The sequence below is a fragment of the Monodelphis domestica genome, chromosome 2 (genome assembly GCF_027887165.1).
Source record: "Monodelphis domestica isolate mMonDom1 chromosome 2, mMonDom1.pri, whole genome shotgun sequence".
NCBI lineage: Eukaryota > Metazoa > Chordata > Mammalia > Didelphimorphia > Didelphidae > Monodelphis > Monodelphis domestica.
The window spans coordinates 291,974,847-291,990,115 of record NC_077228.1 but is presented as its reverse complement, the minus strand read 5'-3'; the positions used below and the strand labels follow the sequence as shown (position 1 = coordinate 291,990,115).

Here is a 15,269-nt window from a genome sequence, read left to right as displayed (position 1 = left end):
AATCTGACTATAGTTATTCCAGGTTGTGTGACTACATATACTTTTGACTGTGTAAGCCATTTAAGTACCATTGTTTAGCCCTTACCACTCTTCTGCTCTGTAACTAATGCACAGTATTAATTCTAAGGTGGAACATAAAGGTTTTATAAAAAAAAAAAAGAAAGACTTCAAAAATATGGTGCTTGAAAAGCAACTGGCAGAAAGAGAGGGATTCTAGGAGGTGAGAGTCAGGAAGGAGTGGATCAGAGGCATAAGGGACTATTGGTACAAATGCATAGAACTAGAAGATGTCCTGTCATGTGAAAAGAGAGGCTCTCTTGTCTAGACTACCATATGTGGGAAGGAGACTAATATACAATAATGCTAGAAAGAGAATTAGGGGCAAGATTATAAGAGTTTTAAAAGCTACATACATGAGTTTCTATTTTATCTTAGAAGCAATAAGAACTATTAGTTTTATTGATTATGGGTGTGACATGATCTGATCTGCATTAAAAGGAAATCACTTTGGCCACTGAATGGAAAATGAACTTCCTACCTAACTCTTCATTCAAATGAATTTGTCCTCTCCTAAGTTACTATCTATCTGCTAGTGGCCAAATTTCAGTCCTCATTCTTCTCAAGCTATCAACTGGATTTGACACTGTTGATCACCTTCTTGGCCTGTACAGTGGCCCCTCCTTCTGGATTTTCATGAGAACATTGTCTCCTGGCTTTCTTTCTATGTACTCCATCTTAGTCTCCTAAGTGAATGAAAAGAAAGAAAGTGAGAAAAGCATATAAATGGCTTTTTCTAAGAAGTTGGATAGTAAAGGGTGATGTAGTATAGATTAGTATACTAGTATAGGCTAGAGAACTTGCCTTAGAGTCTGGAAGAACCAGTTTCAAATCCTATCTCTGACCACATTAGCTCTGTAACTCAGCAAGTCACCTTCTCAATGCTCTAAGGTTGTAAGTTGCAGAGTAGGCACTGACTTACATAGGTAGAAGAAGTTTTTACTAGTAACTCCCTACATTATTTAAAGTATAAACCTGTTTAAAAGAAAAAGTAAAGGATGAATTTTTCATAGAGAAGGAAGAAGTAATTTGAATGAAGAATAAAATATAAACTTTTAAAACTATATAAGACTTTTTCACAGAAAGTATACATATGGACACACATATATACATATATATGTATATAATGTATGTGTATGTATATGAATATATGTGGGGGGAGACAGAGAGAAGAGAGAGAGAGAGAGAGAGAGAGAGAGAGAGAGAGAGAGAGAGAGAGAGAGAAGAGAGAGAGAGAGAGAGAGAGAAATTAGTTTTCTACCAGAAATATATTAACACAGTGACATTTTTTTTTCTGGCAAGAACCTGATTCTGCAAACATCATTACATAATAGTTGTCATCTACTCTCTCCACTAATCTCTGATGATCATGAATAATATTCCATCCATTGTTTCCTCTCCCCATAATGTGTTTCTTCTCAATTTTTCCCCCAGTGGCCACAAGCAGCCCTGCACCTGAAGAATATGAGATTGAAATTGAGATAAGTTTTGAAAATACATCTCTCCTGGAGTCCTTCAAAGCTTACTATAAAAACCTCAGTTTTCCAATCCAAGTGATAAATACCAACTTGAGCACTGATATTTTAAGCATGGAAATTACAACAGGTAAGTACCAAGTCACTGTTGCATGCTTCAAAGGCATATATATATAAATATATATATGTATGCCTACATATATGTAGTATATATATATTATTGTACACATCTACTATATATGTATATTTGAAGACTAATGCTCTAAAGCTTTTTTCAGTGAGAGAAAAAATGACTTTGTGTCCACCCTGCTGTGAGAAAGTAGTTTGACCTTATTCAGGCTCCTATTTTCACTAGCAGACTGTTCTATTGAAAATCAAGGATATTTGTCTTTTAAAAGAGAAGTTTTTAAGCCCAGGTAATTAATTGGTCAACAAGCATCAAGTGCTTTCTTTGTGCCAGGCATTGTGCTAATCTCTGGAGATTAAAAAAAGGCAACAATATTGCCCCTGCTTATAATTTTAGAATTTTTTTTTGCATTTGCATTCTAATGTGGGAGAGACACAATTAGAGGAGATGGAAGTTAATCTGAAAGGGGAAGGCATTAGTAACCATGAAGAGCCTTCTGCAGAAGGTGAGATTTGAGCTGAGCCTTGAAGTCAGGGAAGCTAATGTGAAGAGGGAAAGAATTCCTAGGCACTAGAATTTCAGGTAATGAGACAGTTTTAAGGGGGTAGTTATTTTGTGGGTGAATAGAATAGAATAGAATGTGAATAGAAGGCCTTAGTATCTCTCAAATTGTACCTCTAGGTTAATTCTTTTACCCTAGGAAATGGTAAATCACTCCAGGATCTTTGCCCAAAAAACCTCAAATGGAATCACAAAGAGTTAGGTATGACTGAGACCACTGAACAACAATAACAATAATATATAACATAATAATTACAAGCTCAAATTTAATTAATTAATAAGGATGAGGAAGCATTAGAAACAACAAAATATCTTGGGAATTCCCTGTTATTTAATAGAGGAGAATGGAGATATATGATAGTGGTTAATGGGGTATAAGGTAGCTTCTTGTCAATGTCGATTGAAGTTGTTCCCAGTGCCTCCCAATATGGTGCCCACCCAGACTGCCTTTCCTAAGGGAGGGTCTTATCATCTATAATCTTTCCTTTCCTCTTCTAACTCTCTCTCACCCAAGTCAAAATAACTATTCTCTTAGGTCTTGATCTATGATGAGACACAGAAATTTGGGGAATTATTTCCCACCTTTGAGAATTATTATGCTTACACACTTACTAGCTGTGAGGTTCTGAACAAACCACTTTAGCCCCTACGTACTTCAGACAATTCCCAAGGTTTCATTGAACAAGTAAGAGATGAGTTCTGGTGGTAAATATAATTTCAAGATGTTAAAATTCTACATCCTTTGCATGTGTTTATATACAGTGCTAGGGCAACTAGGTCATACAGTAGTAGATAGAGTGTTGGGCCTAGTCAGGAAGACATGAATTCAGATCTAGTGGCCTCAGATACTAATTATCTCTGTGATTCTGGGCAAGTCACTTAATCCTGTCTGCCTTTGTTTCCTCTTCTGTAAAATGAGCTGGAGAAGGAAATGGCAAATGACTACATCTCTGCCAAGAAAATCCCAAGTGGGGTGATCATGGAGAGTCAGATACTACTGAAAATGACCCAATAACATATATATATATATATATACATACATACATACATACACACACACCTATATAACAAATATACTACATCTCTGAATACATTTTAACCAATTACTTTTAAAAATTTACATCTTTCCTTTTTTATCATTTCTATGCATATTCTTCCTTTCTAGAGTCATCTCTTTCAATAAAGAATTTTTTAAAAAGAAACTCCCTAAAACTAACAAACATGTCAACCCCATCTGACAGGATATTCAATGTCCCACATTCATAGTGCCCACTAACCCTCACCCCAACCCTGCAAAAAAGAAAAAAGAAAAAAAGAAAAGGAGGGAGATTTTCTCCCCTCCCCCTTTTTTTAGAGCCAAACTCTATAGTCTTAATTACATAGTATTCAGATTTGGTTTAGGTTGTTATTTTCCTTTGTAACAATTGCTAATAGTGGAGTTTTAGAGCAGAGAGGCATTTTTTAACACAGAGGGTGTACCTACCCCAGGCCTCCCAAGTCACTCCAGGCAGTCATCCTTACTCACCATATGTATAAAGCCAACCCTGCCAAATCCCCTTCCAGAACATAGAACTGACTTTCCTCAGTTTTTTGTCCTCAGTGATCCTGAAAACCTCAAACACATTTTCTGTCCTCACAAAAGACTGCAGCACAGTCTGAATGTCTACTCAGAGCCTGTTAGGCTGTTTTTCTCATTTCAGAGAAAGCCTTGAGGAAACATTTTACCTAAGGACCAGCCCTAGGGAAATTCAAGCCAGCTTTGCTGTGATTTCTAAACCTCCTTCAGCACCCTTCCAGCACAAGCCTATTCTGAGGAAACAGCCAAATTTTGCTAGAAATGTGCACAGCAAAACCTATTTATGCTTACATCCAGGGTGGCATTTATTACATTAATCAGAACAGGCAGCTGGTGGAAAGGATCACAGTATGATCTTCTAGCTACCAGTACATAATGCCTTATCAGAATGTGATGTTTGTGGCTATAGAAATTATAGTATTAAGACAAATAAGTCAAGTTCTAGTGTAGTCCAATTTGGATTCTCTACTTCAGAGAATTACATATAATCAATCAATGAATCAACACACATAACTTAAGCACCTGCTATGCACCAGGCACTGTACCAAGTGCTGGATAAAAAAAAGGAAGGAAGGAAGGAAGGAAGGAAGGAAGGGAGGGAGGGAGGGAGGGAGGGAGGAAAGAAGGAAGGAGAAGAGAAAGGGATAAAAGAAAGAAAGGAAGAAAGAAAAAGAGAAAGAAAGAAAACGAGAGATAGAGAGATAAAGAAAGAGAAAGGAAGAAAGAAAGAAAGAAAGAAAGAAAGAAAGAAAGAAAGAAAGAAAGAAAGAAAGAAAGAAAGAAAGAAAGAAAGAAAGAAAGAAAGAAAGAAAGAAAGAAAGAAAGAAAGAAAGAAAGAAAGAAAGAAAGAAAGAAAGGAAGGAAGGAAGGAAGGAAGGAAGGAAGGAAGGAAGGAAGGAAGAAAGAAAGAAAGAAAGAAAGAAAGAAAGAAAGAAAGAAAGAAAGAAAGAAAGAAAGAAAGAAAGAAAGAAAGAAAGAAAGAAAGAAAGGAAGGAAGAAAGAAAGAAAGGAAGAAAGAAAGAAAGGAAGAAAGGAAGAAAGAAAGAAAGAAAGAAAGAAAGGAAGAAAGAAAGAAAGAAAGAAAGAAAGAAAGAAAGAAAGAAAGAAAGAAAGAAAGAAAGAAAGAAAGAAAGAAAGAAAGAAAGAAAGAAAGAAAAAGAGATAAAGAAAGAAACAAAGAAAGGAACAAAGAAAGGAACAAAGAAAAAGACTGCCCTTAGAGAGCTGGTTGTTGTTCAGTAATTTTCAGTTATGTTTGACTCTTTATGACCCCGTTTGGGATTTCTGTTGGCAAAGATATGGTAATGGTTTGCCATTTTCTTCTTTAGGGTTCATACATTTTATAAGACATACATATTTATACTTGGGTTTGCACTTGTTCTTGAATAAACCTATTGAAATATCTGATCTTCTACCCCCCCCCAAAAAAATTATAACTCTCTAACCCTGTTTTTTGGATGATGCTAGTATGCAGGTCCAGTGGAAATGAGATGCTGTGTTCTTGTGAAAGTGGATATAAGTGGCTCCCAGAAGTGTGCCTCAGTAACCTCACTTGTCAAAACTATCAACACTCAGCCCCAGAAGACTGCAACTGCCTCAAGGAATTGCCTGCCAGGGGACCCTATTGTCAGCAAGTTATTCTAAAAGGTAAGCAAGCAGCTCCATTTGTGTCTTTGCTATTTCTTTTGTTTGTCTGATGTTAGTCTGAGGGATTCCCTAGACTGTTTAGGATTCTCTGTGCCATGGCTGATAACAACTTTTCAGATTTAAAAAATGCCTACCCCCACCCTGCTTTATTAATTTTTAATAGCTTTAATTTTATTTTACTTTTTTCTTCACAAGATATTACACTGAGGATGTCAGTCAAACTCAGCATGGACTTTCAGGATGACTTGAGGAACTCCTCCTCTGCCCTGTATAGATCATACAAAACGGATTTGGAACGAGCGGTATGTGTCCATCACAGGAGGCTCTAAAACAATGAATTCTTTCTCTTGATCTCAGTTTCCAGGCCAGTGGAGCAGTGTTCAGCTCAGTAATATTCAATAACTTTGCCTGAAGCTGGGGCTACCCCCTCCTCACATGTTAAGGTCATTTTCATATTCTCCTCAGATAGAGGTCAGATTTGGATTTTGCTTACAAAAGCTGATGCTCAGGTGATGAGATGAACCCCCACCCATTGGTCTGTATAGATATACCACCAAGAATATAGAACATATAAGAATTTAAAATTGGAGTATCGGGCTCTGTCTTTTAACCCCCATTGCCTACCCTTTACCACTATCCTGCCTTGGAACCAAAATACAGTATTGATTCTAAGATGGAAGGTAAGGATGTTTTTTAAAGCTACTTGCAGGCCCAAAATGAAAGCTATCCAAAAACACTGGTCCCTGACTCTCATTAGGTATCCATTACCAGAGCCAAGCTAGCAATACTAATGCCCAGGGTAAGGACCACAGAAGACAACCCAAAGTCACATTTTTTAGGGCAAATTTATTTGGGGATAGAGTGGAGACTTCAGAGAAGAGCTTATACTTACACTTTGGGAAGAACTGTTTTCATGGGAAGTAAGATCCCATGACACAACCATCCCCTCTCCTCCCATGGACCACCACACACAAAGAGACAGATGCTGGATATAATGACAATGATGCTAAAGAGATAGCCAGTGTGGGGGGGGGGCACAAGTTGGAACAAAGATGGAAAAATACCTGAGGATAAAGCTCCATCAACAATGTGTTTAGTCATTTCTACCTGCTGAAGGAATACAAGCATTATAAGAAGGACCCTAAATTTTGAAACTCTAGAGCAAAGCTGTAGCTGACTCATCCCAGTTATAGCCCTAGTTTCTCAACACCTCATGACCATCTGTAGAGAACTTGCAGTCTCCATCAGAACTTTGGACTTTCTCCTAATGAGGTGTCAGGTAGCTAGAAATTCTTGATTTATTGAGAGAATTATATTGAGATTTTTTCTTTAAAATTTTTTGAGTTCCAAATTCTTTCTCTCCCTACCCTCCTCCTTCCTTGAGATGTCCAGCTATTTGATATAGGCTCTACCTGGTAGACCATGTAAAACATTTCCATATTAGTGATATTGTGAAAGAAAGCAGAAACAAAAAAAAACACAAAAAACAAAGTGAAAAATAGTGTGTTTATATTTATTTGCATTCAGATTCCATCAGTTCTTGTGAATAGCATTTTTATCATGAGTCCTTTAGAACTGTCTTGGATCATTGTATTGCTAAGAACAGTGAAGTCATTCATAGTTGATCATCATACATTATTTACTGAATATAATGTTTTCCTGGTTCTGCTCATTTCACTTTGAATCAGTTCCTATAATTCTTCCCAGAATTAAACCAACCTTTTTGAATTTCATAGCAGGGTTACCCTAATTAAAAAGGGGGGAATTTCTTTACCAAATTTCTTTACCAAAAATTAATGATTAATGACATTAAGTTTTAAATTTTTTTGTAGGATTTCTCTGGCTTAAAGTTGTGATATCCAAAGTGTGTTATTGTCGGAGGGAAAATGCTATCATCCAACCTCTCTTCTAAAATCTCTTTCAAATTACTTTTTTTTCCAGTTCCGGCAAGGATATAGAATTTTACCAGGCTTCAAATCAGTGGTGATTACAGGCTTCAGGTAAGGAGATTATTTGCTTATTAATAAGAAGAGGAATGCTGAACTTAGAAATGGTATTCCAGGAATTGAATCTTAGCTTCAACATTTACCTAGTGTGTGTCCCTAAGCAAGTCATTTAACTTCCCTGGGCTTCAATCTCTTCTGGAGAATAGGGATAAATAATTGGAAACCATAGCACAATAGAGAGCTCCTCTTATAAGGAAGCTTGGATATTGACTCCCCCTAGTTGTATGACCATGGACAAGTCATTCCTCATTTGGAAGACAGACAGACAGAGACAGAGACAGAAACAGAGACAGAGACAGAGAGAAAGGGGAAGGAGGAAGGGAAAGGAAGGAGGGAAGGAAGGAAGGGAGGGAGAAAGAAAGGGAAGGAGGGAGAAAGGGAGGGAGGAAGGAAGGGAGGGAGAGAGGAGAAAAAAGAAATAAAGGACAATTTATTAAGCACTTAGTCATGTACCAGCTACCATGCTGTGTAATGAAAGTTAGACTAAATGATATCTTAGGCCATTTGCAGACCTAGATCCTAGACATATAACTATATCTTCACTACATTATGGGGAGGGGTATTGTGATGAGTGTGCTTTCTAAAGTGCCACAAATATGTGAAGAGGTGACATATTATTATATGGGGAAAAAGGTGTTTAGTAAGAAAGAAACATGTTAGAGGAGGTCATCTTTACCAGAAATAAAGATCAAAGTCAAACTCCCAGGGAGTCTGTAAGAGAGAGTGAATAATGAGGAAATGAAAGGTTAAGGGTAGGAAGGTGAGGCAAAGAATGAAGACCATTCATTTCAGAATTTTAGCTATGAATGTTAGAGAGAAATAGGGTTATGTTTTTTTTTGTTTTTTTTTAATAGTATTTTATTTGATCATTTCCATGCATTATTCATTAAAGACAAAGATCATTTTCTTTTCCTCCCTCCCACCCCCTGTAGCCGAAGCGTGATTCCACTGGGTATCACATGTGTTCTTGATTCAAACCCATTGCCATGTTGTTAATATTTGCATTAGAGTGTTCATTTAGAGTCTCTCCTTTGTCATGTCCCCTCAGCCACTGTAGTCAGGCAGTTGCTTTTCCTTGGTGTTTCTACTCTCTCAGTTTGTCCTCTGCTTATGGATAGTGTTTTTTCTCCTAGATCCCTGCAGATTGTTCAGGGACATTACACCGCCACTAATGGAGAAGTCCATCACCTTCGATTGTACCACAATGTATCAGTCTCTGTGTACAATGTTCTCCTGGTTCTGCTCCTCTCGCTCTGCATCACTTCCTGGAGGTCGTTCCAGTCTCCATGGAATTCCTCCACTTTATTATTCCTTTTTGCACAATAATATTCCATCACCAACATATACCACAATTTGTTTAGCCATTCCCCAATTGATGGGCATCCCCTCATTTTCCAAGAAATAGGGTTATGTTTACAGCCCAACTGGTAGGCCATTTCACATAGGAAGTCTTAATAAACATGTATTGACTGATTGACAGGTCAATAGCATTATTCAAACAGAAGTTAACAGATTTAGGTTTCAGAGCAGAGATTTCATTTTGATAAAGGAAAGAAAAATTATATCTACAATTCATAATTACCATGATAGAAGAGTTGCCCATCTGGCAAACCCAAGTGAATTTTCTCTCCTATGGGAACCAAATCTTTAACACAGTACCTACAGGGGTGTTTGGGGTAAAAGGACTCCCTGAACTGTTGAAGAATTGCTTTCCAGTAACTCCAAGTTAAGTTCCAAACCACATAGTAGCTCAATGCACCTAAGAAAAGGTTTCTTAATCTTTTTTGTATGTCTTGACAGTCTGATGAAGTCTATGGACCCTTTCACATAATAATGCTTTAAACGAATAAAACAGAATACGTGAGATTACAAGGGAAGCTAACTATATTGAGATAAAGTTAAGAAATTTTTTTAAAAAGAAAAAGGTATGTAAGTCCCAGGTTAAGAACCTCTGTGAAAAATTTCATAGGTCCTGGGAGGAGGCAAACATACTTAGAGAGGTAAGGGAAATCTCTGCAATTCTTTATAGTCTACTCTTAGTCTTTAATGTTGTCTTTCTCTTTTCTGGGGGTGAAATAGAGGCTATCTTATTCTTGATTTATTTGTATGCCTATTTGGGAGCTAGGGGACCTTCTTACATGAATTTGTGAAGAACTGGTTGTGAACTAAATGTAAAGATTACTCAGATGCAATTCTAGATGAGGGACAGAGTAATTAAAAAAGAGAGACCAAAGTCCAGTTTTTTGCCCATGTGTTAGATGGTTATTATTTTAGTTGCCATGGAATTGCAGTGAGTTTAACTTACATGGATCCCTCTGCTCTTTTTCTCCAACCACTTCCTAATGTCATATTAAAGAATATAAATACAATATTTTATAAATATATTAATGTGTATAATTGAATATTCTATTAGTATTTTAAATATTTTATAAATTTACAAATATGCATATTTCATAAATATTAATACTGTTTATAAATATTTTATTTATATAGGTTCTAAATATTTATTTGTAATGCTATTATTTGAAACTCAGAATGCATTTTTCCATAGAAATAATGGTAAAAATAATATCTGAGTCCTCCTTGGGCTAGACTCAAAGGAATACTAACTCATAGTATGGTTGGATTTTCACTAAAGCCCTATTCCAGTATTTTATTACAATATGGGGTTGAGCCTGGATTCTCAAAGATCATGCCAATTAAATGTAAAAATTTTTAAGTTCTATCAAGTGGTTCATCCTTGGGTATGATCCCATTGATAGACTATGTCTTCATCTAAAGACCGGCTTAGGAAAGTTTAGAGAAGCTCACTACTAGGACTGATAATGGCTGATGAGATTTTAATATAATATATATTATATTTAATATAATAATAGAAAGATTCAAATAGCATTAAATAAATTGTAGAGAGGTCACAATCATAGTTGGTGAAGGGAGGGTTCATAATGACAAAATCATAGTTTTCTGAAGTGTTGAAGTAGATAATCTTTAGTACCAATAATACTTGCCAGAGTCCTGAATCTTAGGAGCAAAGGATGGAGGACGAGTGGTTTCCTATTCATTTCTTCAATCTAGAGTCAGTTATAATGCCAATGGTAATGGCAACTCTGTAGATTGAATTTTTTTTTCTGATATGGAGATAGAAAGAGAGACAGAGGCAGAAAGAGGATTTGTCATAAGAAGAGCTGAGGTCTAGACCCAGGTGACCTTGGGCAAATCCTTTACCTCCCTAAAGCTATAATTTAGTATCTGTGAAATGGAGATAATAACATTTACATGACCTACTCCACAGAGTTATTATGAGAGTCAAATGGGATGATGTATGTAAAATGCTTTGTTAACTCTAAAATGCTGGATCTATGTGAGCTATAATTATTTTTATAATTTTGGTACTTGTACAGCCCCGGGAGTATTGATGTTGCCTATAATGTCAAGACAAGTAAACCAACACCAGCACAAATGAATGAAGCAAATGAACAAGTCAAGAGACTGATCAATTCAACATATAAAATGGATCACCTCTCCTTTGAAGCATCTCTTGATAGTAAGCACTTGTTTTCTTTACATTTTCTTGTAAACAGAACAAGATTCTTTCCCAATTCAAAATGACATAAATCAAGACATGGAAAGGAAATTCCTTGGAAAGAACTCCCCATACCAAATCCAGCTCTGGGTCTGTGATCTTCTGATCCTAAATATGATTTAAATTAAGTATGATGTCAAGTATGATATGATGTAGAAATATCATCACCATGATTTTTCTCAATATGGTAAAGTTCCATTGATTTGAAACCCAAATAATCAATAAATTTGGATCACTGAAACTTTATTCTCTGCTCTACTGCCCTGAGAAACTAAAATGTATGGGATTTTTTAAAAAGCTGATAAAAAGAATGCATAAATAAAAATAAAAAGGATACCCTATCTCAAAGACCCATTCAGTCTAATACTTTCCATATTAGCAATACTATACAATAAGAACTAATATTCAGAATAATGACTCCTCCCTCTTCCATAGTACTATGAGGCCTTGATGAGTCATATTGTTCCAGAAATCATCTATACAGGGGACACGGTGACAATAAATATGAAAATGAAGTACAATCAACAAATGTAACCTGGCACCATCTTGAAAGAGTCACAAACATTCAGAATAGCAGCAGATTCTCTATTTATACTTAACTGAAATACCAAATTTCAGTATCAATACTCACTATAATATGTCTTTCATTAGTTTTGGTATGTTTGTTTGCTCCTTGATCAGTAAGTTGATTGGGGGGAGGGAGAGAAAATGATGAAAACTGATGAACAAGAATATTCTTCAAACCATAAAAAGATAGATTAACTTAAGATCCAAGATCAGAAAATTTTCATATTAAGCATATATTTACCATATCTTCATTCTCTAAAATTGACAATCCATGTATGATAACTCAGTAACCCAGAGCACCCTGTTCTCCCAACTATTCCTGATAATGTTTGCTAAAATCAGAATGAAAATTGCTATAATTTTGTTGACTATACTACATTAGCAACAGTATCTATGAATGATATTTGAAGACAGTCTCTTGTTTAAATCACTAAGTGACTAATTTTAAAATTCAAGAACAGGATATAAGCAACAAAGTAAAAAAGAAGAAAAGTTATGCAACATAAACCAATAAACAATGACTAGAGGAAAAACAGAACAAAGCAATTAGTGACTTTGATTTTAACTATGAAATCCTTTGATGTGCACTTCTTCCTACTAATTTCAATCAAGTGTAATATCATATAGAGCTTCAATTATGGCAGATAAACTGAATTGTCTCATCCCTCACATTTGCCATGTGCCACAAAGTTGCCAGAGGGAGCTGTTGGTAGTTGTGGCAGTGATGAGATCCCAGGCAGGGGCTCATTGAATAGATATTTATACAACATCCTTGTTTTTACTTGTGTTTTAATTATGACATCTTTCTTTTGAATTTTCAGATGAAACAAAGTTCTCCATTGTCCCTGAAATCATCTATGAAGGGGACACAGTCATGATGAAATGTGAAAATGAAGTACAATCAACAAATGTAACCTGGCGCCATGTTGAAAGGAGCACAGACATTCAGAACAGCAGCGAATTCTCCATTTACACTTATCTGAACCACCAAGTTTCAGTTTCAATCCTCACTATTCATAACATCTCTTTGATTGATGCTGGTAAGTTTGTCTTCTTTTTGATCAATAAACAGATTGGGTTTCGAAAGTGTGATAAAAACTAATAAATAACAATATTCTTCAAGCCATCAAGAATCTGTAAAAATCTTCTTGAGTTAGGTTTTTTAAAAGTCGGCTGGCTAATTTTTTATTTTATTTTTTGAAACCACTACCTTCTATCTTAGAATCAATCCTGTGTATTGGTTCCAAGGAAAAAGAGTGGTAAGGGCTAGGCAATGGGGATCAAGTGACTTGCCCAGGATCACACAGATAAAAAATATCTGAAACCAAATTTGAACCTGAGACTACCATCTCTAGGCCTGGCTTCCAATCTATTGAGCCACCCAGCTGCCCTTGGTTTGTTTGTTTTTTTGATAGAGATATAAAAATGGATTTTGAAGGGATGTTTCATTTTTTAATTTAAATACAATACAAAACAAAATACTTGTATTAAATGTTTCATGTTGTAATTCAAAGATCCCAGATGAGTTTTAAGATGGTCATGTATTGACCAGAGCCAGGAACTATAAGCTGTGGAAGGAGTCTTTGATCAAGTTTATATTTCATGGATCCCTTTGACAATCTAGCAAAGCCAAAAGGACCCTTCCTCATAATAATATTTTTAAAAATTGAAAGCAATGCCAAATTTAATAAGAAATTGACACCCTGAAATATTTCCATAGATCTTATTGGAATCCATTAACCCAAGGTTAATAAACCTTATGTGGGAACATCTTTTTTACTATGGTCCATGTGACCACACCACTTCAAAAGATCTTTGTCCCCTTATAACTATATTTCTATGCCAGAAGGACCTGTGATCCAGAAATGTAGATATCCCCTTTTTCATGGCTCAAGGCTATCAGAAATTTTGTTGTTCAGTCATTTTTCATGACCCTTCATGACCTCTTTTGGAATTTTCATGGCAAAGATGCTGGAGTAGTTTGCTATTTCCCTCTCCAATTCATTTTAGAGATGAGAAAACTGAGGCAAACATGGTTAAGTGTCTTGCCTAAAGGTTCACACAGCTAGCTGAGACTGGATTTGAACTCAAGAAGATGAATAAGCCCAACTTCAGGGTGAGCCATCTATCTGCAAGGTCACCTAGCTGCCCATCAGAAGTAGTATCCCAGAAATAGTCTTTCTACCAAACCTTTCTTTTTTAAGGGGAACTGAATTTTTATTTTATTTATGCAAGGCAAAGCTCTGAGCAAAGTTAGGATGCTCAGCTTGCCCCATCAACAAGACTACTAAAAGTAATTTGGGATTATGATCAGGAAAGATAGTTCAGGAGTGGAGTGAGGACCTTAGGGTACAAGAAAAGGGACAGCACACTTGAAAAGCCTCACCTCATCCATCCATCCACCAATCTATCTAATCCATCCATCCATTTACTCCTTGAATAACAATAAGTAGTAAACATCTATTAAATGCACATTACTGTTCTAATGAGAAGAATGCTGGTGGTGAAGGAGAGATGGAGATACTACGCAAATGGAAATATTTCTCTTAGACACAGTTGGATCTCTTTCTCTTGTGTTTCTGAGCCTAAACAATATAACAATTGTCTAACCAGTATCCTCTGGAAGCCCAAATCTAGGTGGGGAAGGAGATTAACTCCTTTATACCCAGGATTCTCTGGGTTGGTTTATGGGTTCCCAATGGAGAGGGGAAGGAGATAGTGGATGGAAAAAGGAAGATTATGGCTTGGAACCTAGTTTGAAGTCTATCAGACCTTCCTGTTGGGTCTTAATTTCCTAAAGTCATTTTAATACTCTTGTGAATTAATGATCCATCTTCCAGTGGTACAGATCACTACCCATGCATGCCTGCTCATCCCAAGCAACTCTTATCCTCAGGAATGTCTTTATCAACATAAGGAAATCCCAAGTGAGGAAACTCTCTACCAAGGCAGGTTTTCTCTGTTACTTGTATTCTTAGATAAGGGCTTAGAACACTAAGAAAGTAAATAACTTTCCTAGGGTCACACAATCAGGATATATAAGAGGTAGTCCTTAAACTCAGGAATTCTTGACTTTGAGGTTATTTCTCTATGTCACTATATCATATAGCCTCTTGCCTGTGCCCTCTGGTAAATCTGCAACAGGAGGTCTATCTGACATGCTAGGATACTTCTGCATCTTCTCCTGATATGGAGGTATACCAGTAGAGCTCACAAGCTATTTTCCAGATTTCCCTCTGAATAGATCATCTTCACCCTTGCCTAGATACTAATTGTATATTCCTTTGATGATACTCATTATTCCACATCCCTGGTCTAACTCTTCATTTGTGATGGTGTGTGGCCTAGTTTCATAGGTTGTGAACCTGAATGTGCCATGCAAATATAAGGCTTTCTTTACAATTTTTTAGATTTTTCCAGTCTTACAACTTCTAGCTTCCTCCTACCCCTTACTATATGTGTGTCCCTTCCCCATCCCATCTTTCTATCTTTTCACCTTTGGCATCCAATGGACCTAAATTGTTCATCTGTACCAACCCACATTTTTCCCAAACTGAGAAACCCTTCATTTTAATTTTATAGACTATCTAGAGGTTTAGCAAGCAACTGGGTGGTTCAGTGGTTTGAGAGCCAGGCCCAGAGACAGGAGGTCCTGGGTTGAAATCTGGCC

At 36.4% G+C, this 15,269-nt stretch overlaps 1 protein-coding gene across 7 annotated transcripts in view; it reads left to right on the top strand.

The window, feature by feature from the left end:
• Positions 1-15,269, top strand: part of ADGRF5 (adhesion G protein-coupled receptor F5) — a 159,242-nt gene that overhangs the window by 102,372 nt on the left and 41,601 nt on the right. For all 7 annotated transcript variants that reach the window (XM_007484034.3, XM_056818364.1, XM_007484032.3 and 4 more), the window contains 6 exons: positions 1,492-1,662; positions 5,264-5,443; positions 5,639-5,745; positions 7,385-7,443; positions 10,851-10,993; positions 12,421-12,639. In XM_007484034.3, coding sequence (XP_007484096.1) covers positions 1,492-1,662; positions 5,264-5,443; positions 5,639-5,745; positions 7,385-7,443; positions 10,851-10,993; positions 12,421-12,639 — 879 coding nt within the window. The remainder of the gene's footprint in view (positions 1-1,491; positions 1,663-5,263; positions 5,444-5,638; positions 5,746-7,384; positions 7,444-10,850; positions 10,994-12,420; positions 12,640-15,269) is intronic.